Raw genomic sequence first — 23,956 nt, forward strand, 5'->3', positions numbered from 1 at the left:
GTTTAGAGTTAATTAGTTGATTCAGATGATTAGATTAATAGCTCGTTTAGAGAACCTTTTCATGATATGCTAATTTTTTGAGATAGGAATTTTGGGTTTTCATGAGCTGTATGCCAAAATCCTCAGTATTAAAACAATAAAAGACCTGAAATATTTCAGTTGGTGTGCAATGAATCTAAAATATATGAAAGTTTAATTTTTATCATTACATTATGGAAAATAATGAACTTTATCACGATATGCTAATTTTTTGAGAAGGACCTGTACTGTATGATGAACAAAGTTTTTTTTTAAAAAGATGGAAAAACTACATACTAAATGAGTTAAATGAATAATCCATTAGGGATGTAATTGAATTTTTATTGAATGATAATTCAAGGTCAGTTAGTACACACTTAGCAGCAATCTCTTTCATTTTCATTCTTTTAATATATTAAGAGCATTGAGAATTGGCACAAACAGTATATTAATGTTGACTATTCTCTCACAGTTCAAATCTGTATGCAATAAAACCAATTTCCAACACATCACAGAAAATATAAAAGAAAAACTGAATATGTTTAATTTGTCACATCTCACTCAATGCAGGCATCGGTGAATTAAAAACAAGTGAGCCATTTTCGATTATGCAGATAAGACATACTGAACAAAGGGGGAAAAGAAGCGAAAAACATGAACAAAGGAAAAAGTGAGACTGACTTGTCATTTTTGTGTGGGTTGGGTTTAATTAAAAGAAAAAGAAAAACTCAAAGTTTCTTTAAAAAAAACTGAATTACTCAAGAGACTGAGACAGAGAATGTCAAGTTGCCAATCAGCAACAATGAATTAAAAATCATAATAGAGCAGTGTGTCATGACAACAGATCTGTATTACCGCATGTTATTTCTAAACCAGAAACATCTATCTGCTATTAACTACATGTTTGAGTGTCTAATGTGAGACTGAAGTATGTTTTGCACTGTTAAAAGAAACTGTAAAAAAAAAAATCATCAGTTCTTCTCAAACGCAACTGCCCTTCATTTCTTAATCTCTCTACAAAATAAGGCAGAGAGAAGACAAAACGCTTTAAATTAAAACACCACACGAATATACACTAAACAAATAGCACTTGACAAAAAATTAACATGTTTCTGTACATCCTACACTGCAAAAAATGACAAATTAAATGTAAACAAAGAAAGAAAGAAAAATAACTTAAAAAGCCTATCAGAGTAAGGCAGAAATTTTGTACAGTCAATAGTATTATACAAATAAACATCTTCAGGTAAATTTCAGCTAAATAACCGACTGATTTAAATAGACTGATTCAAAAGCATTCCCCATCCATGTATAATCATTTAATCCGACAGGCAGGGCACCGTGCTCTTTTCCTGTACAGCAGCGCCCCCTACCAGCTCTCAGTAGGACTGTAAGTTGTAATATCTTTGCAAAACCGTATTTCAAACTGCCGCTGAACTCAAGATCAGTACCACACACCAAATCCTTCTGAACTGAACAGCTGTGCTGGGAAACACAACTGCCCACATTTGGATTTTGGGTTACATGCAATTTCAAATTAACTTTGTTCACTACACAAAACAAAAAAATCTATAGATGTCTTTAAAAAAAAAATTGGAGCATTTTTTTATAAAAGCACCCATTATTTTCAACAACGACGGTTGGTCATTTCACCACACTTAACCACCTGCTAACTCTCGGGTGATGCCATGCTTTGTGCTGCGCCACACGAATCTGCTCATTATAATTACAAACTGATATGGAGTATTTGAGTTTCTGAAGCAAGCCACAACAAAAATTCCAGCATTGAAACGCAGATTACTCAAGACTGAGGGATCTTGCCCTTTTCTGTGGCCAACATGTGATTGTTTCATCTTGCACCCTACCAAAACACAAGATGACACCTGCTATCTGATCTACCAGTAAACACAAATGTCTTATAATACTTTCAAAATGTGTAACATCACGCTACACGAATGTAAAATTAGCACAAGGGACTGCTTATGCAAGATGAACGCCTCCAGCTCAAGCTGACAAAAGCGGTATTAATGGCAGGAGCGTTTGAGGCTGCAGCTTCCAGGAGACATCTGACCTCTTTGATCATGAATATTCACAACAAATCTCAAGACTTTGGATATACTGTGACCCGGAATAAGAACAGAACTGCTCTGGGCGCCTCCAGATCTCTCCACGGACGCTGTACTCGTGTAAATCAAGTCAGTTTCTATTCATTTAATAGCCCAATTTTTCTGTACCCAATTCTTGTCCGTCCCATAGCGTGTGGCCTACATGCTAAAAAAAAGAAAGAAGGGGAAACGGCCTCCATTATGGAAAACACAGAGTTCTGACATGGAATCTGTGGTTATAAGGGACAGAAGTGTTGATGTGCCATCATGTGCAGGCACTGCTTTCTGGTTTCATGCTTTACAAAGATGCTCTCCTGTATTAAGGCCTACAGAAAATAAGACAAGACCTATCCTTACTTAACACAAGCACAGGAGTGATAACGTGGGGAAAAAAAAGCATGAAGCCTGCTGTCTAAATATATCCACCGCAATAAACCTATCAGACAAAAACAGCCCCAGGCGATGTGTATGTGTGTATCAGTACGTATCTATAGCAAAGAGCACTAATATTTGGTTGTTAGTATGAGGAAGCATGTGATGTTTGTGTATTTCCTCGGGATGGATGAACGCAGTGGGACTCATGGTGATTCGGCAATGTTGTTGGTCGTGGTTGTGGCTTTCTTCTTTGGCGGTTTCTTCAATGTCTTGGTGGTCTGCTGGGGATGACAGCAAGAAATGGTGGTAAAAGAAAAAAGAAAAAAAATGCATTAATAAAATTTTACATTTATAACAAGACAAACTGGATAAACAATTTAGTGAAGGCATGTGCTAATGACAGCTCAAACACACAAAAGGCATGGAAAATGTGTATACAGAAAATAAACAGAAATATCTTATTCTGGTTTGCATTTGAGCAGGCAAATGTGACAGACTACAGTGCATTCGGAGTATTCAGGCCCCTTTATCTTGCTTTGATGCAGCCTTAAGGTGCGATCACATTATCAAAATGTTGGCAGAATTTTGCAGGCAAAAAGGTCTCGTCAAAAGTGTAGCGATGTATGAAGCACTGCTCACACAGAAGTCACTTTTAAACCAAGCAGTTTTCTGTTAATCAAGGCAGTGAATCAAAATAACTAACTTGAACCTGTTGCAAAATCTTTTGCCCACACGCAATATTCCAGATCATGTGGATTTCTACTGAAATGACTGGATTTCACCTGGGAAAATGTATGCATAAAAGCTCAAAAATGCTAAATGTGACCACACCTTTAAGTTATTTTTGACCCATAATGACAAAATGTTAAAGAAAAAAATGGATTTGCAAATGTATTAAAAAGAAAAAAACTGAAATATCACATTTGCATATGTATTCAGAGCCTTAAAGTGCCCCTATTATGCTTTTTCAGATATTACCTTTCATGTAGTGTGTAATAACGTTGTTTGTGAATGTAAAAGGTCTGCAAAGTTTCAAAGATCAAAAGAGTTATTGTCTCCCAAAAGAAAGCACCAATGTTGAACTCCCTGAAAAAAGTTGTCAGTAATTCCAGTCTGTCTTACTGCTGAAAACTATGTAGGTTAGTTTGCATAATGCCAGCCTGTGGTCTTCATTGGCTGCCCGTGAACAATGTCCTTTGACCCTCAAATACTGTAGTGGCTGAGGCCTGGAAGAGTTTGATGTTTGTCAAAAATGTTTGTTTTTTGTTTGTGTGACACATTTTCTGCTCTGTGAAAGCAAATCCACTTTGCATGTACTTCTAAAGGATGAGGACTCTCGCTGGAACTGATATGGTAAAACCGACGCCATCGTTACTGTTCGTATCACTGTGTATCAAGTGCTGAGGAAGATCCGGAGCTGAAATACAGATATGGTAATGGCCGCTTCGTTTTCGACACGCACTGTAAGTGGTCGATCAATCACAACAGACTAGCACATCTGACCAGAGCGGGGTAGGCTCTCGAAAAGGAGTTTAGAGAGACTAAATCTTTTATCGAACCGTTTCATGTGACACCGTGCAGCTGCAATGCATATCATGAGAAAATTAAATTGTATTTTCACCTAGCATGTAAACCTATTGTAGGCGACAGTAGGGAAATTTAACTCAGCACTTAGTTGAAGCACCTTTGGTCGCGATTACAGCCTTTTTGGGTATGATGCAAGTAAGCTATGCACATCTGGATTTGGTAAATTCTCTGGTCTTTTCTGCAAATCATCTCAAGCTCTGTCAGATTAGATGGGTAAGGTTGATGGACAGCCATTTCCAAGTCTCTCCAGAGATGTTTGATTGGGTTAAAGTCCGGGGTCTGGGAGACCTCTGAGAGACCGAGGTCCTGAGTGCTCTAGACCAGGTTTTCATTAAGGATATCTCTGTATTGTGTTGCCAGTTCCCAAGACTCTGCTGCAAAAACAGAAAAATCCCACCCCAATGCATGATGCTGCTACCACCACCATGCACCATGCATGCTTCCCCGTTGATGGATGATGGTATTGTGCCATTTCCTCCAGACATGACGTTTGGAATTGAAGTTCATCAGACAAGATTATCTTGTTTCTCTCAGTCCTTTAGGTGCTTTTTTTTTGAAGACTGCTTCCACATGTCTTCAATGAGGAGAGACTTCCATCTGAGATCGACCATCCAGATCGACCAACCAGATCGACCATCAAGTTGATCACCTCTCTTACCAAGGCCCTTCTCCCCCTCAATTGCTCAGTATGTCCGGGCAACCAGCTGTAGAAAGACTCTTGATTATTCCAAACCTCTTCCATTTAAGGAATTGTAGGCCACTGTGCTCTTGTGAGCCCTTCAATGCAGCAGACTTTTTGTCTAGCCTTCCCCAGATCTGTGCCTCGACACAACCCTGACGCTGAGCTGTGTCTAGTCATGTTTGTGCCTTTCCAAATTATTTCCATTTCATTGAATTTGCCACAGATTTACTTCAATCAAAGGGTAGAAATATCTCAAAGATCCATGGAAATGGGATGCACCTGAGATAAGCTCATCACAAATATGATTTTGCTTTGTCATTATGGCATGAGGAGTCTTGCTTAATGTGAAAAAAACCAACAACAAAAAACAATTGGAGCATTTTAGCACAAGGTTGCGACATAAAATGTGACTATTTAAATGAACTGGTCTGATTGCTTTCTGAATGCACTGTATTTCAGAGAAGTGTAAGTGGAAAACACATATTTCAACCTACTACTGAAGTAAGCTCTGAATTGTGGGTATTTCTTCAGAATTGAAGACTTGAATGTAGTGCACAAGATGTATGAGCCACTTCAATTGAGTTTTCATAGAGTTTTAAAGAAGAACAGTATGAACAACTACTAAACTTAACTTGTGTCCATGGAAGAAGAACAATGGCAATTTTTATTATTTTTAGGTGAACCCCTTTAAGAAGCTTTCCTGAATACTGAATATTCCAGACACAATCGACAAATGCTGAAATAGCCCCAACACTCACAACAAAACCATGTGCTGTAAATAATACAGTTTGTGAAAAAAGAAGTACAGGACACTGTTAAGACATCTGCATCCATTTTCTAATTAGAATCAGGATGTGTTTATGAGCAGGGCTTAAAATGAACACTTACCAAGCGCCAAATGCCAGTAAAAAACAGCGTTGGCGAGTATATGAAAGGTGTCAATCCCAGTTGGTAACATTTTTTAATTCTAACAATACAGTGTTGTGAGAACATGAACGACACTCGGGACCGTTGACGGGCCAATGCTGCATCGTCCCCAAAGTTTAAGCCTTGCCAATTTACACATTCAAGTGCAAGAAGATGCGAAAAGGGAACTCAATTTATTACTCGTGCAAAAAAAAAAACATGGCGGTAAAAAATATTTATGGCTGGTAAATTTTTAGTCATGCGACATTGGCAGGAGTGGCAAAAAGTTAATTTTAGGCGCAGTCTATGAGTAAAAGAACCAAGAAAAAAAGAGGGTGGTAGAGCACAAACCTCTGTCTTGGCAGCGGCTGGTTTCTTGGCTGCTCTGACGCTTGCAGTGCGTTTGGGGGCCTTATCGGCTGCATCTTCATCTGAATGCTCAGTCCTGCAATCCGACTGCTCATCCGAGCGAGAGCTGTGCTGTGATTCAGTGTCAGCCGGCATGGGTGTGGCACGAACTGAGGAAAAACAGAATGATGGATACAGTTTAGACAGAATTCATACTCTGCAGCATGTGCTATACTGTTTTGTAGATTTTTTTTTCCTTCTGGATGAGCAGCTGCCATGAATGTCACATCTTGCAATTTGCTTTTTATTAGTCCGAGGCAAATTATTTGAAGAACTAGATTTTGAGTAGGTCTCTCGGGCCAGGGTTTTTTAACTTTTTGATGGCAAGGATCCCTTAATATGAGGTTCTCTTTGTAAGAGACCCTTTTCCTAATTCATTTACATAATCATGTTTAAAGACCAATTTGTTTAGTAAAAATTTTTAGGAATGTGTACATTATCTGGAAATATGTATGTTCATAAAATATAGCAAAGTAACTGTCATTAATCTCATGATTACAGACCAGTTTTTAGAAACAGTAAATGTATTGTGTAAATGTAATGACATTTTTATATTATTTTATTTGCAAATAAATATCATAATAATTTGGTTTTATTCATTTATTTGCAAACTTCAATTTTCTCTGAACTTTTCACAGAACCCCTAACACCCCCCTGAGGGTCCCCGGACCCCAGTTTAAAAAACACACAACACAGTTGAATGTTGCTCAAATGGTGAATCTGACATTTTCAGTTCAGATTGGGGCCACTTTCATATGTGAAAACACACTAGAAATGTGTTTTTTGGTATGTATATTTAAAAAATGGAAGTTAAAAAAAGTTTCAAACAAAATATTAATTAAGTGATGTAATGAAATGTGTTGACTATGTTATGATACGATAAAAAGGTAAGTATAGAACGGTTGCCTGTTAGGTATCTGTTACAAACAAGTAACTAAAATGAGCCACATTTAAGAGGTCACATGAATCGAATAAAATGAATCAACCAAACCAAAAAAAGAGCATAAAATGTGTCTTGTGGTATGAACATTGGCTCTCAGGCATTGTGATGTGGACGGACTCTCTTTGGCATTTAAAGCTTGCCAGACCTCATTCAAAGCCTGAAACAAAGAAGAGCCTTTTACTTGTCTATTCACAATGTATGTTTGACGCTCTGTAATTCAAAGAAGGGGCTCTGTGTGCTAATAGAATCTCATTATTGAAATCATCACCTCTGTGAAACTCTGGATAACTCTACCACAGGCTTTGTTCGTGTTTGCTGTAAAGCCTCATATGGGGGTCATGACCTTCAGCAACTTGCCAGTTCAATGACGTCATAGTGTGTGTAGAGACTAAACTTCACAGTCTCGATCTGCTTGAATGAGTGCTGAAACTCATCCAAGCTGAGCATGAACAAACTCCAGCACATTGAACCCTCGTCTCTCTCATCCAGCAGGCATCTGAATCACATGCTGGTCACATCAGCATCAGCATTATAAACAGGCTGAGACAATGGCTGCCAGCAAAGCGGTTTTCGGTGAGTCAGCAAACACACACATACACACCTCACTGACCTGCCTGTGTGTGTTTGAACAGGAAATTATAACTAGGAGTTATATTGAAATAGAGTGTAACAAAGGGATATTTACTACAGTTATTTGTCATGTACAGACATTAAAGAAGAGGATTTATTGTGGTTACATACCAACGTTTTTCAATCCGCACCTGTCTGCTCCTGTACAGTCACACCTGTTACAGTTTTGCAACCAAACACTGACTTTGTGAACGTGGCCTATTATGTTTTAGATCCATAAAGTTATGTCCTAGATACACTTAAAGCCAAATTAAAGAACGAACTGGTGTGACATCATTTCAGACAACATTAGGCCGAAACAAAGTTCATTTGGAGTTAGTTTTGGGAGTTCAAAACAGCTTGCCAAACTTTCCGGATCTGGATCTCGGACGTGGTGGGTGGGGATAGTGGGTAGGGACTAGGGCTGAAACGATTCCTCGAGTTACTCGATTACAAAAATTCGTTAAATTCCTATGACGCGCACTATACGCACGGCGCAGGGATTCTATTGTATCACACGGACCGTTTATTCACACGGACCTGTTCAGGAAGAAATAGTTGGCGCGATGGCGGAGAATAAATATGTAAATAAGCGGCAGAAATTGTCTGAAGTGTGGGATCATTACACAATTAATACACTTAACTCGCTGAAACAAGGTAACGTAGTCTAAGCGTATTGATGTTCGCTGATTTTAATCCCATACTGTATTTGTAGCGATGTTGTGATGCGGTTTGACTAGATATGATTTTAGCTTTGATGACATTTTTAAGTAGTAAACGTAACTATCACGTTCAATTGCAAGAGTATAGCCTAAAAAAAGAACCCCTTCACACACACACACACACACACACACACACACACGCCAGTCAGACCAATTGCAGCAATGCATCACATATGCTTAAACTTTTATGTAGCCACACCACAATAATTTCAGCATGCATTCACTGTACACACCAGGACGTGATGGAGGAACAAATATTGTATTAAAGATTCGGAGTACTCATTGTTCAGTTAAAACGCACGGAACAAAAAGTGCGTCAGCTTTTACTGCGTGTTCAACAACAAGTCACGTTACAGCTCTTCTTCAGCGTTAAACTACCAGAATACACAAATATGCTTAGATGCTTAGAGTGGTTATATTATAACATCTTAAAGAAAAATTCACATATGAGATAGCTTTATAACTTGCATACTATATAACTTATAGTATATAACTTATAACAGCTTTAACTGAAATAGACACAAGTTTAATATAACTATTCTGTTAATAAAACACACAAAAAAATATCCGATTACTCGATTAATTGATCGATTAAGTGCTAGATTAATCGATAGCTGCAGCCCTAGTAGGGACGATGTTTTACATCAGGATCGCGCTTGGATTGATCGCTCAGGGGAGAGTTTCCCAAAAGCATCGTTGGCCGCCTATGATCACAATTTCGATTGATCCATTGAACTCTATTAGTAACAACAGAACTTGTGACCATAGTTGGCTTTGGGAAACGCACCCCAGATTGACAGGTCTGCATTTACCATGTGCCACAGAATAAGAGCGCACAGCAGACACAAAGCTGGGAGATCATCACTCGTCAAACAGGATCTTTTTACTTATTGTTTATTTTATGTACTTTTATTGTGGCATTTACACAAGTAGTTCTTATGTTCAGTAAAATAAAAGAGGTTTTTTTGGACCCTTAATTAATCATGTTTAGGAATAAACGGCTAACCTACCTAATTCTATTGCATGGCTTGAAGATATTAATACATTTAGAATGCGTAACTACGGCTCGCCTGCTTAATTTTTCCTCATGTGTCTGCTGCACGTACAGCGCATGAGCCGCACGCACCTCAAAACTACGCAATCTAACAATGAACTTGATTAACCATCGATAAGTTTTATTGAATAAATTATTATCGATAATTAAAGGAAGGGTATGAAATTTCAGAGAGGCTAGCAATAGCAAGCTAGCTTTAAAAGCATAAGATCCCACTCTCTCTTTAGAGCGTCTCCAAAGCCCCGCCTCCTTCAAAACGCATGAACGCGCACGGCAGATTCTGCAAAGCGTCATGAGAGACAGGGTTAAATTACTTCCTGTCTCAAAACACATAAAATTACAATAATAATGAATGTAAACAACTCACAAAGGTCTTACTTGAACCACCTGAGTGCTGCAGTTTCATTTCGGCGTTGATAGTGCTGACATAGAAACGCATAAATCAGAGTCTGAGGTTGTGAACAGCTCCGGATAGAACATCACTGGTTGCGATCTCATAATTACAGTCAAAAATCGATTTTCTAAATGTTTTTTTTTTCTCTAATAACATAATATTGACGGAACGCAAAAGGCGGAACTAACGTATGGAAAATTGGCAAATTCATTGTGACCTATTTTGTATTTTTTTTATGAGAGCTGCTTTCTGTATTGTTTAGTTTTCACATCAATATGCTGTAAACAGATCTGTTATACGTAGGTTTACTGTACTGCCCTCCAGTCACAGTGTGTATCAGTGCAATGTCAGTCACAAAAAGTTACATTTTGACTGTGCTCTGCAGAATGATGTTCATTTACTTTTTTTGTATAAGCTGTTTTGATTGTGGTATACAGCAAAAATTTAAAGTCATAACTCTTTATTATTTAGTTGTGTATAAATGCGACCTTTTATGTTACAAATTTTTCAGAATATGCGTAAGTCCGCAAGCATCATTTTTGTATTAGAGCTGTAGCTACATAATTCTGTATTTTTGAACAAAAGCTGTTTGTGATTTTGCTACAGCAAAATGTTTTTGTTTTTTTGTCAAAAGGATTATATTATTTTGCTCATTGCACATAACAGGAGGATGTTGGTTAGAAGTACTGTATATTAATAAATGTTAGAGATTCAGAATATGCTGAAGTTTGTATTAATTTACTACAAGTATGCTGCTAGTACAGGCACACATTTATTTTCCTGTTGGTTCTTTGCAATGTTGGGACATATGTTGGCAAATGTAACCTGCATTTGACTTGCCAAATCACTTCCATTTGTTTTTATTAATACAATTAATATAAGTATTGGAAGTAAATTCTTTATGGGTCGTTATTAATACTTTGCTTTAAAAGTACCAAGTAGTCACACAAAAAAACATGCATCGATAATCGTTTTAGCATCGCAGCCCTCTGAATCGTAATCGAATCGAATCGTGAGGTGCATAGAGATTCCCAGCCCTAGTTAAGACACGGTATGAACGCAGCATAAGCTCGTTGTTTTGGTTCAGGAGGAACTGTAAAAGGTGGCTGCTGTTTGTTTGTGGTGCTTGGTGACTGACTGTCTACAACTGTATCATCTCAAACACGCTGATGATGTGTGATGTCTGCGCGAGCAGGTCCGCCCAGGTTTTGAAATGCATGTTGACAGGCATGTTTTGGTCCTGAGACTTCCACAGAAGATATAAGTACATGTTTTAATATTTAGACCATTTCTATTATTGATTGCTATCAGGATGTGAAGAGAGTTTCAACCAGTATAAGAAAAATTTTAATGAAAAGAAAAAAATGTGCCTACCCTACCTGGCTTTAATCGATAGTTGGTTAATGGTTAGCATCCCTATTTAGGACTGTTGTTTTGTGTGTTACCTGAGCGTGTGACAGTTTTAGCACGAGGTAGCGTGGCCGCGGTGTGGGTGTCGTCTGTGCTGTCCAGCTGCAGCTCGTCTTCGTTCTGAATCAGAGTCAGATCCTGCATGCTGAAACTGCGCAGCTTCTCTGATAACACACCCTGACCCTGCAGTTCAAGAACACAAAAGACAAACATTACAATTGCATATTCTTATTCAAGATGCATAACAATATTACTGTGCGTAATTGTTCGTTGCTGAACACAGTTTGAATAAAAGACAAAAGCGTATTGAACAGAGAACTTGACACTACACTACACAAAGTAGTAGTGTAGTTTAATACCATCATTCCACAGCAGTTAATACAGAAACTGGACCTGCGTGGCCTAAACAACTCTTTGTACAACTGGTTGCTGGACTTTCTTACTAACAACACATCCAGCACCATCACATCGAACACAGGGGCTCCCCAAGGATGTGTTCTCAGCCCCCTGCTTTTCATGAATGTTCACCAAAGAACAGCACAAATCACTTCATAAAGTTTGCGGACGACACAACTGTGGTGGGTCTCATCAACAGCAATGATGAGACCAACTACAGAAATGAAGTGTGCCAACTGGCCAGGTGGTGCAGCGACAACAATCTCTCTCTAAACGTAGAGAAAACAAAGGAGATTGTTGTGGACTTTCGGAGAGCTCACACCCAGCACCCTTCTCTGACCATCAACAGTGCTGCTGTGGAGAGTTCCTGGGTGTGCACATAACAGAGGACCTCTCCTGGTCTACCAACACTCCATCACTGGTTAAGAAAGCCCAACTTTCTTTATTTCCTCCGCAAACTAAGGAGAGTTAGAGCCCCAGCACCCATCATGTGCTCATTCTATCGTGGCACCATTGAAAGCATCCTGACCAGCTGCATCACTGTGTGGTTTGGTAACTGTACCACTCAATACCAGAAAGTGCTGCAGCACAGTGAATGCAGCAGGAAAGATCGTCGGTGCCACACTATTTTCCCTCAATGACATTTACAATACCCGATTAACCCGAAAAGCACTCAGCATAGTGGGCGATCCCACCCACCCCTCACACGCCTTCTTTAGTCTTCTGCCATCTGGGAGGAGGTTTCGGGGCCTGCAGGCTCGAACTACCAGACTGAACAACAGCTTCATCCACCAGGCTGTCAAGAAGTTGAACTTTCTTCCCTCTTAGCTCTCAGCCCTTCCCGTGTGCCCTAGCCCTAACTGTGACTCATTGTCCCAATAGCAAATGGACACACACACATACAATGCACTTTTACAATAGCTGCCATCTCTTTTTGCATACTGTATGCACTTTATAATATATATATATTTAAATTCTTATATGCCTGATGTTTTTTTTAAATGTTTGTATTGTGATTTATTTATAGTTTTAATACTAGTCTGTGTTATGTTGGGGTTTTACACCATGGGTCTGAGGGAAACAGAATTTCAATCCTCTGTATGTCCGGTCCATAGTAGAATTGACAATAAACTTGAACTTGAAAATATACAGATACATTTCTTTCACCCAAAGATGAAAAATCTGTCATCATTCACTGTCATGTTGTTCCAAACACAAAAGACTTTCATTCATCTTTGGAACACAAATGAAGATCTTTTTAATGAAATCTGAGAGCTTTCTGTCCCTCCATAGAACCATGAATCTGATTGGTTCTCACACGTCAAGCGAACACGCTTGACCTTCCGTTTACCACAACTGATGTGTGAGTTGATGAATATTTATATGTGAGGATTTTACTTGCCTATATTTTCATTTGCTCCACCACAAAAAAAGTATATTATATTCTTATTTCAGAAATAAATATTATTATATGCTACTGATCAAAAGTTTGTGGTCTCTTTTTAAGGGACAATGTGTAGTTTTTTAGGTATTTTATTATCTAAAATCAATATTTTTATTCATATTATGTCCTCAATGGTGTACAAATACCTCTGCCAATTATCTGACTTATCCTCGTAAACAAAGAATTTATTATCTTTTTATACATGTGACGGGTAGGTCCACGGAGGCTTCCATGTCGTTCCGCCATCTTGAAAAACTATAATAGCAGATAGGGTCAAAAAGTACTAGGCCAACCCGTTTCCACAACGCGTTTTCGTTCAGAGCCAGCTTGAGTTACGTGACGTAACTGAAAGCATCAGAAACGGAGGAGCAGAGCAGTGAGAGGCTTGTCACTGCCCCGGCAAGTCAGTCAGTAATTCATACTGTAACATTCATTTGTTCGTTGTGTCAAGTTGCAGTTTGTTTGAAATAACAAACCTGTTCACCCAAAGGAAAACTCGACGAAGTGCTATTAGAAGACATCCTGTCATAGCTTTTTGGTACATAACAGCTACCGTAGATGCAACACGCATTTGAAAAAGCAAGGCGCTGGAGAGCACAATTAGTTTGAATGCTTAATATAATTTCACCGCTAGATGGGAGAAATTCCTACACAATGTCCCTTTAAAGAAAAAAATACTTTAATTTCACCTTTGAGGCAGCTGTGATGGCTGCAGTAGCTGCAATGTTGAGTCCTCTCTTCCCAAACCGCATCATGGTCTCATAACTGCGGTCTTTAGCCTGGGTTATGTACTCATCAATTTCCTGTAACACACACATACGTCATGGAAACACAAATCCATTACTCTGCCTCAAGTCCCTGATTCTGGAGTGCTCAGGAAACCTGTTTGAAAGGAACTACCTCTAAAAATAGTTTGATTATATTCATTAAGCAAGTTAATTTGTACCTTTTCTTTATTGGAGAGCGTGGGGTGCACAAACTTGCGGTACAGCACGCTGGAGCCCTTGGTGTACGGGGACAACAGCCAGACAACAAAGGCAATCTTAAGCTCAAAATAAAATGGAAACCTGGCAAAATGGGAGGTCAACATATTAACGATTAATGCAACAAAAGTAAATATAAATGAATAATCATTAATAATAAGGATAGGGATAAAGATGACCATAATATTATATCACTATAAAACAAATTTTGTAACTTATAAAATGTAAAAAAAAAAAAAAAAAAATTATATAGCAGGATAAATACACCTAAAAAAAGTCAGTTGACTGACCAAGAGAGAAGCATATCTGTGATCGTCTCTGCTGTCGTAAATATCGCAAACACTATCCAGTACATCATCCATTTCACCTGAGGAAAGAAAAACACACAGATGTTATAATCTAGCACGTGTGCACATGACATCAGCACACATCAGGTCACATGCTCTTGCTGAATACAGCCTTGTTGTGCATTATGCATGAATGCTTGCTTATCAAAAAAAAAACAGTCGCCATTGCCAATGGATGTATTTCTATCTGTACTGTTCAGAAGATTAACACCCAATTAAGCAATTATCAAATGACACATCACTATGTTTGTCTAGAAAAAATCTTGTGCATTTATAAATCCAGGTCCACAAGAAAACAGAATAAAAGGTTACGAAATGTCCAAACCTTTTACTAAACATGTCTAAATGAATGGAAAGCGGTCCTGTTTGTAATACAGATGAGACTAAAAATGGTGTCCGTGGGAGCAAACTGCTGCCCTAGTGGTTTCCATAGCAACTAGTAGCCTGAGACTCCAAGATAAATCGTTTCCAAAAATAGTAGGATGCATGTATATATTTCACACAAAAAAAATGTAATCCTCAAATCGCAGGGAATAACAAAAGGTCATTATCTAAAGTTATCTTATTTTGGCATTTTACATGAATAGTGCCTTTTTTAATAATTTAGTAATGCACTTAGTTTAATAAATGTAAATATGATCCTTTTCTTTCTGCATAGCATAAAGAAAAATAAATATTCCACTTACACAAATTGAATGGTTTAGTCAGTGAATCCATCAGGCTCAACCTTTCAACCTCGGTACCAAACATATAGTATAAATAACTAACAACCAACATTTGTTGCCAAACTAGCTATCAAAATATTTATATATAGATAAAATATAAGATATAGCCATAGTATATAAAACATATATATATATATTTTTTTTTTTCCAAATGTATATGATATAGTAAAGTTAAAAATATATATATATACATATATATATATATATATATATATATATATATATACACATACAGGTGCTGGTCATATAATTAAAATATCATCAAAAAGTTGATTTATTTCAGTAATTCCATTCAAAAAGTGAAATTTGGATATTATATTCATTCATTATACACAGACTGATATATTTCAAATGTTTATTTAATTTAATTGTGATGATTAAAATTGACAACTAATGAAAATCCCAAATACAGTATCTCCGAAAATTAGAATATTACTTAAGACAAATACAAAAAAAAGGATTTTTAGAAATGTTGGCCAACTGAAAAGTATGAACATGAAAAGTATGAGCGTGTACAGCACTCAATACTTAGTTGGGGCTCCTTTTGCCTGAATTACTGCAGCAATGCGGTGTGGCATGGAGTCGATCAGTCTGTGGCACTGCTCAGGTGTTATGAGAGCCCAGGTTGCTCTGATAGTGGCCTTCAGCTCTTCTGCATTGTTGGGTCTGGCGTATCGCATCTTCCTCTTCACAATACCCCATAGATTTTCTATAGGGTTAAGGTCAGGCGAGTTTGCTGGCCAATTAAGAACAGGGATACCATGGTCCTTAGACCAGGTACTGGAAGCTTTGTCCTGTTGGAAAATGAAATCTGCATCTCCATAAAGTTGGTTAGCAGCAGGAAGCATGAAGTGCTCTAAAACTTCCTGTTAGATGGCTGCGTTGACCTTGGACCTCAGAAAACACAGTGGACCAACACCAGCAGATGGCATGGCACCCCAAACCATCACTGACTTTGGAAATTTTACACTGGACTTTAAGCAACGTGGATTCTGTGCCTCTTCCTCCAGACTCTGGGACCTTGATTTCCAAAGGAAATGCAAAATTTACTTTCATCAGAGAACATAGCTTTGGACCACTCAGCAGCAGTCCAGTCCTTTTTGTCTTTAGTCCCGGCGAGACGCTTCTGACGCTGTCTTGTTCTAGAGTGGCTTGACACAAGGAATGCGACAGCTGAAACCCATGTCTTGCATACGTCTGTGCGTGGTGGTTCTTGAAGCACTGACTCCAGCTGCAGTCCACTCTTTGTGAATCTCCCCCACATTTTTTAATGGGTTTTGTTTCACAATCCTCTCCAGGATGCGGTTATCCCAATTGCTTGTACACTTTTTTCTACCACATCTTTTCCTTCCCTTCGCCTCTCTATTAATGTGCTTGGACACAGAGCTCTGTGAACAGCCAGCCTCTTTAGCAATGACCTTTTGTGTCTTGCCCTCCTTGTGCAAGATGTCAATGGTCGTCTTTTGGACAGCTGTCAAGTCAGCAGTCTCCCCCATGATTGTGTAACCTACAGAACTAGACTGAGAGACCATTTAAAGGCCTTTGCAGGTGTTTTGAGTTAATTAGCTGATTAGAGTGTGGCACCAGGTGTCTTCAATATTGAACCTTTTCACAATATTCTAATTTTCTGAGATACTGATTTGGGGGTTTTCATAAATTTTCAGTTATAATCATCAAAATTAAAAGGAATGAACATATGAAATATGTTCAGTCTGTGTGTACTGAATAAATATAATATCCAAATTTCACATTTTGAATGGAATTACTGAAATAAATCAACTTTTTGATGATATTCAAATTATATGACCAGCACCTATATATATATATATATTTAAAAATATATAATATAAAGCAGGCCTATACATAGCATAGTATATAAAATATAATAGTATATTTTTGTCAAATATTTATGTATAAAATAAAGTAAATAGTATATATAGGCAAGTACATATATACATATCTATTTATTTATACATATACAGTATATATATACATACATATAATTTTATAGTATATTTATAAAATATAGTATATAAAATATTATATACAATATACTAGCTTCATATATAGGAGATTCATTATTTTCTGCAAAAGCGACCAACCTAAAATAAAAACTTGTCCAATTAAAAGCAATATAACTGAATATAACTATAACATTACAAAAGAGTAAAAATCAAGGACAAATATCGTATTTATCGTATCTATAAATTGTAGCAGTACTGAAATACTCACATACTCCTTGACGTTTTTCGTCTTCACAGCCTTATAAGAGGAATAGGCTGGGTAGAGAGTCCCGAAGGCCAGGCTGCATAGAGAAAAGACCCTTATTGAACACACTCCCAGCAGAAACAGGCAAGCTCATCTTACCATTACACCAACTAACTTCAGCAGCTAAAATTTCACTTGCACCATTACCTCGAGTTACAGGACACAATTACAACACTTAAGAGGCTGCCTATTTTAAGTGTTAGAGGATGGCTATCTCCAGTTCATTCAAATCTAACCAGAACAGAAATAAACAAGTTTTTGAATCAAACAACCAATACTAGTGACTGATCAAATTATACAGAGGCTCTGCACTTTAGTGAAAAGCAAGCTCATAAATCGTATCCCAGTCAATACTAACCCTACTGTACACACACCAGCATGTTTCATGACGCTATTGGAAGCAAACACTCTGAATCTGAGAGCCATTAAAAGTAAATCATTTATGAGCGCATGAAGACGGATCTCCACACAAAAGGACCAGATTCCACACAGATGCCCTACATGTGCAGCATGAACTCAGACACGTGCCCTCGTGCACCTACACACACAAACATGCCATTTTGTGCTGAGGCGACAAAATCTGAACGTTCTGCACTAGCAGATCCAGAAGAGGATGACAGGATACAGGACAGGCCACACCTACCCACTGCAGCTGGCACGAGTGCATCCGGATCACTGTGTTCTGTGGCATAAAGTCACCATGAAATCAAAGTTGGCAATTCTTATTTTTTAATGGAATATTGCAGTGTTTATTATCAATGGTTTATCTGTGCGCATATTATATATATTTTTTAATTACATGCCCTTGAAATCTTTAATCAAAATAACTTCCAGTTAACTTCAATGAACTTTTGCAGCGACATCTCTTCTCTGATGATGTGTTTACTGACGTGAGGTCGGGGCAACCTGTCACTCACACGGGATCGACCGATAGCGAAACACAACCATCCAATCAGTTCCCCATGGACAAAATCAAGTCCCACCCTACATTTTATCTTGTTCGAGAAACCGCTTTACACAGTAATACATCACCAATAGAGAAGAAAATTATCGGAACTTCTGTTTCATGCTTACTTCAAAAACATGCTTTAAAGGGACAGTTCACCCAAAAATGAAAATTGTCATTTACTCAACCTCATGTTGTTCCAAACGTTTATGAGTTTCTTTCTTCTGTTTAACACAAAAGAAGATTTGTTCAAGAATGTTGGTAACCAGAGAGTTGACGGCACCATGGAAGTCAAGTGCTACCGTAAAATGTCTGGTTACAGAAGAAAAAAAACTCATACAGGTTTGGAACAACTTGAGGGTTAGTAATGACAAAATGTTAATTTGTAGGTGAACTATCCCTTTAACTTATGGTTGTTCGTGTGATGCATTATATTCTGTAAATGTGTACATATAGACCATGAACGATGTGTAATGCAAAATGAAGCAGGAGGACAACGAGGCAGTCTGGCGCGTGGCAGCCCTCTGTCCCATTACAACTAGCCTGACTCCCATAATGCATCTGCTCACCACAGTTAAAGCCACAGCAAAGAGCATTCCATGAGATTCAGCAAAACCACGATAATGATGCCTGATGTTTGTTTATTAATGGCCTCGATCCAGACAACAAACAATGAATTCAACCTCTGCCATTTGCGCCCAAGCAGTCTTTGGGACAATTTGTTCGGCACATGGATATAGCCTATGGCCTAAGTGTTTGATGTAATCGATTAATCGTGGAGTTAGCAATCAGAGTATGATCCAATGAGAATCAAAATCACCTGACTGTAAATCCCACTGAGGAACCCACCGAGACCCAAACATCACAAATGAGTCATATGGAACAGATTATGTAACGTTACCAGCCGGGACAAATCAGCTGGGCAGGTAGGCCTTCTTAATGAAAACCCCATCTCAGAAGTCTTTGATCACAGTTTGTGATTAAAAAAATATTCATTTGAAATTATGATGACATCAGCATACAAAGGAGATGATGTGATGGGTGTAATGCTGTAAAGTGTGTACATGACACCTGGGACGCCTAAAATCTGCCCATATGTTTGTTTGTTTTTTAACATTTCTATATTACACATTGTCTATTGAAGTGTTTGGTACATTAAGACCCAAGTTCATGCCTAGGGCATTTTGATCCAGGTGAAAATCACACAACAAGCAAGACAAATGGTTAACCAACCTCGACTGGATGAAGTCATCGCTTTGTTTTATTAATTTAACCCTATATGCAATTTATACGAGTAGCTGAATATCTTTAGATCCCTATAACTGTTACTATTAAAGCACCTCCCTGCAAAAAATAAGCAGAATTATTTATATTTCCATTGAAAGGTCTCATGTATCCGCAGCAACACACAACACATAACGTTACACACGCGCGCGTCGCATATACACTCACACCACCATCCGTGAAATGATCCACGACACCATCTTGATCTCTGCGAGGACTTTTCCTTATTTTAGTCGATCATTCAACATCTCCATTCCGACCACACGACACGAGTGATTGTTATTATCAGGAGGGATCTCAACGGGTGTTGTGTGTCTGTGTATCAGTATAGCCGTTATGATGACGGGGAGCCGCTGCATATGCGCTCAGTCTGTCAGCCCGTGTCTCTTAAAGGGACAGTGACATCTTTACACCAAGCGGCAACCTCCCTGTCTCTCTCTTGAAACCAACACGGAAGTGAATTAAACATGCAATTCATTGCCTGGCCGCTTGAGGCTGGCAGCAAAAGTGAGTCAAATCTGTATCTCCCCCATGTTAAAATGCCCAACTTTACCGCAGAAAAAAATATGTTTACAGCCTGGTGTCTTAAGTTGTTTTGGTCTATACAGCTAATTTTGCCCTTCATGACAACTGTGAGGGGGGTGATTTTTTTTTAGAACTCATCCGTTTAAATTAATTAAGCCTTAAAATGCTGCATAATCAAGGGCGTGGCCACTTGAGTGACAGGTGGATTGCCGCTGCTGTCACTAGCCGTTTGTCTGCTCTCTGTTAGCCATCATGTCACCTTAGCTGATTCCAGCTGCTAAACTTGTCATCTCTGCCGTATTTGTACTTTTTTCGGGATTATTTCATACAATTTATTACACGCCGCCCTTATACCTTCATTGCTTTTTGGAGCTCAGATTTAAAAACGTCTAAGATATAACGTTAGAGGCCACACTCGTTCTGCGGTGCCGTTGATCTTTCGGAGCAGATAGACTATAATATGCTTATTTAACTTTTTAGTGTTCAATAAAAAGTACCGTCAGATTAAATCCTGCAGGTGTCAGTGCTTTGTCTTCGTCCCTTAAATGAGCGCGGATTTCTAGTGCATTACTTGAACTTCTTAGGTAATATCTATCAGAATTGAAATCGACTGAAAAAGCTCTCTACGAACTTGACGTGCAATGCCCCACTGACTGACATGTATGCGCATGCCATGAATCACTGTCACACTCACACATACGCTCAGAGCAAATATTGTAAGTTACTGAATGAGAATAATAATGCATCACAATACACATAGTCTCACGGTTAGTTATGTCTTTTAACTATTATAGTATTTCACGCAAACATGAACTTTAACTACTGGCTTTAGGTCTACTTCTTCAAGTCAGCTGTAATTTTAGCGCGAGGCCAGTAGCACATTAGCTCCTTAGCCTCAGCAAACTCGATCACGTCAAGCTAGGCGGGCGTAGTTTCAGCATCCAGGCACCTCAACTCCACACACGTCCCGCCTTTTTGCCCATTTTCGTTTACCTGGGACTGACGCACTGTGACGCGCTTCCAAGATGGGGACGGCCGACTCCGCCCACTTTAGACTTCAAAAACGCTCTTCAGAAACCTACGGGTGACGTAATCGACACTACGTCCATATTATTTTACAGTCTATGCTTTACACCTGCTCAGTTTATTAAAAAAACAAATATTCATTTATCTGTTTCATTGCTGCCCTGACAAATATTTGACATGGTATCCATAGTTTCAGAAAGGTACTAGTACATGGCAGTGCCATAGAGAGAAAGAGTTGCGACACTCCCATAGACCGCCATAGGAACTTTAGAATGCGGAAGTAACGCGTGTCGTGGAGCAGCCAATAGTTCCAAAACACTGATAGTTCCAGCATGGAACCCCATTCATTTTCAGTGTTTCCGAAGTACGCTCGCTGGTAAAGTAATGAAATTACTTTATTTTTTTACTTTTAAACACATTAGCCGACCTCTCGTGAATCTAGTCAGTAGTTATATTTTATGTAGCCAGTTTAAGTTAATGTTTATTAGAAGATAATAGGTTAATTGCAGCTATTTACGTGACACTAACGTTAGCTAACTTACGGTAACCTGATGTATATAATATATAATATTATTAATAATATATATATATATATATATATATATATATGTATATATAATATAATATATATAATATATATAAATAATATATAAATTTATATATATATATAAATATATATATATATATATATATATATATATATATATATATATATATATATTTATATATAATATATATAAATACACACACACACAAACACAATTCATTTATTTAAATGGGTTAGGGTTATGTGTGTATATATGCATATTTGTCAAAATGTGTGTTTGTGTAATACATATAGGCCTACATAAATACACATGCATTCATATATATATATATATATATATATATATATATATACAATTAATATATTATGTGTTTGGGTTAGGGTTAGTAATGTGTGATTGATATATATATATATGCATGTGTACCTTTACAAAGTACATCGTATACATGTATTTGTGTGTGTTTTCTGATGAATGGTTTAGTCTATGATTAGGGTAGGATGAAGGGGTACATTAGCCATACTGAAATGAATCCCGTTAACAGTTATTTAGCTACGTATTTAGGAACATAGTTAATTCACTCATTAACTATCTCTCCGGTTTCATTTTATGAAGTTAATATTTACCGAACATTGCTGCAAATATAGTCGTTGCTTTCTACGTTATGGGAGCAGTCCATTCCCTCCTAAATCATTAATTTGTACATGCACAGCGTAATTATTTATATTTTATGTTGGTTGGAATTCTGAAGGGACCGCCATTGCAGACCTCTTTGCGTGATCACGAATGTAGGCTAATGGCTGAATCGGAATTTATAAGCAATAGCCTAATACAGCCCAGTTGTGCTAAAATAAATATCATGAGACGTCCATCATCAGATGGGCCGCTAAAGCCAGTGCTACTACCCATGCGAACATGAACACTAAGCTTTTGCCTCCAAAAAAACCCTAAAACTTATCTAAGTAATATACAGTATTTCGTTGTCACCCTGCCTCTCCAAATGCAAAACTGACATTAACTAAATGCAATAATGCAGTAACAGCTGAAAAAGTACTTGGGTGTGTGTTTTATTTTTATATTTACCGTTCAATAATGTAATCGCTGCTGTCTGTCCCATAGAAGAACATGACAGCCAGCGTATGTTTTGGAACTATTGGGGCTTACATGAACCACGTGACAGCCATAGCGGCGACATCAAAGCGTGTCGCAACTCTTTCTCTCTATGGCACTGGTACATGGTTATTGCTAGTGTTATAAAACCAACCATATTGATCTAACAATGCCAGACACTGTAGCATACCTGTCAACCCTCCCGTTTTTTCCGGGTTTCTCACGTATTTTAGCTCTTTTCCCACTGTCTACCCTTTTTTGTATTTTCCCGTAAAATATCCCATATTTTTACGCTCTGATTGTGTTAAGAACACGTAACTATCTGTGTCTGTGAAGTGGCTTGCACTTGGGTTGCTAGACCTCCAGTAAAGCAGGTGGCAGTATACAGACAGACAGTAGCTTAGGCTACTATCAAAGAAGAAGACAGTTGCAGCGGTGGGCGGGAGGAAGAGGGAAAAAGTAGTGGGAAGTCTGAACTTCAAGGAGAGTAACATTAGAGTAGATGAGTGTGATGAGCGATGATGGATCAGGAGGATGCCGACAGCCAAAAACACAGCATTAACCACCAACCAAAACCGAGGACATTAAGTTGATATTTGATTAAATGGGAGACCAACTTCCACTACCTGACAAGCAGCCATGTAGGTCCAAATTATGCCTACTGCAAAATTTGTTGTTGTAATTTCAGTGAGAATCGTGTAAAAAAAAATCCCTTATATTGGGGATGGATTCCGGGAAATGTCCCATATTTTCAGTGTTCAATGTTGACAGCTATGCAACATGTGTATGGGGACATGTTACAGGGGTTCAAATGGTTCAAACAGAAGGGGAAAAAAAATTGTCCGGGAGAATGGGATTTCTTTTTTTAGATATTTTTCCATGTGCGCACAAAGGAATGAGGAGAGGAGGGCAGCAGAGTCCTCACCACTGGTCTCATTTGGAATAAAGTCGTCGTCACTGGATCCGTCCAGTGTTGGGACTTCATCGATGGTTTTAGCCAGCCTCGACTCTGCACACATCCGTAAGAAAGGACGGAGGAGGAGGAGGAGACCTGCGCCTGTCTATTCAGAGTCGGTTCATGTCATCGCTGCCCAGTCAGAGACTGTTCTCGTTCCGTCTGCCCAGTCAGAGACTGTTCACGTTC

At 38.3% G+C, this 23,956-nt stretch overlaps 1 protein-coding gene across 2 annotated transcripts; it reads right to left on the bottom strand.

Annotated features, from left to right (window-relative positions):
* Positions 1 to 339: 339 nt before the first annotated feature.
* Positions 340 to 20,036, bottom strand: reep2 (receptor accessory protein 2). Of its 2 annotated transcripts, none has more exons than XM_077235820.1 (8): positions 19,775 to 20,036; positions 17,341 to 17,413; positions 14,327 to 14,403; positions 14,000 to 14,120; positions 13,743 to 13,856; positions 11,249 to 11,396; positions 6,025 to 6,191; positions 340 to 2,776 (listed from the first exon to the last, which is right to left on the bottom strand). In XM_077235820.1, exons 1-8 carry the CDS (start codon positions 19,804 to 19,806, stop codon positions 2,702 to 2,704), a joined length of 807 nt encoding a protein of 268 aa, XP_077091935.1. In that variant the 5' UTR covers positions 19,807 to 20,036; the 3' UTR covers positions 340 to 2,701. The 2 variants fall into 2 exon arrangements, with proteins under 2 accessions (XP_077091935.1, XP_077091934.1); XM_077235819.1 differs by having other exon boundaries at positions 340 to 2,779; positions 19,775 to 20,020.
* Between the last annotated feature and the right edge of the window lie 3,920 nt (positions 20,037 to 23,956).

This window comes from Siphateles boraxobius, unplaced genomic scaffold (assembly GCF_051911475.1).
Source record: "Siphateles boraxobius isolate OS27281-9 unplaced genomic scaffold, OSU_SipBor_1 2, whole genome shotgun sequence".
NCBI lineage: Eukaryota > Metazoa > Chordata > Actinopteri > Cypriniformes > Leuciscidae > Siphateles > Siphateles boraxobius.

Coding starts and splice junctions, on each gene's coding strand:
- reep2 (XM_077235819.1), bottom strand. CDS start 19,806: ATGGTGTCGTGGATCATTTCACGGATGGTGGT. Junction 6,192..11,248: donor TAAAACTGTCACACGCTCAG/GTAACACACAAA, acceptor GTTTTTCCTCAG/TTCGTGCCACACCCATGCCG. Junction 2,780..6,024: donor CAGCCGCTGCCAAGACAGAG/GTTTGTGCTCTA, acceptor TGTCATCCCCAG/CAGACCACCAAGACATTGAA.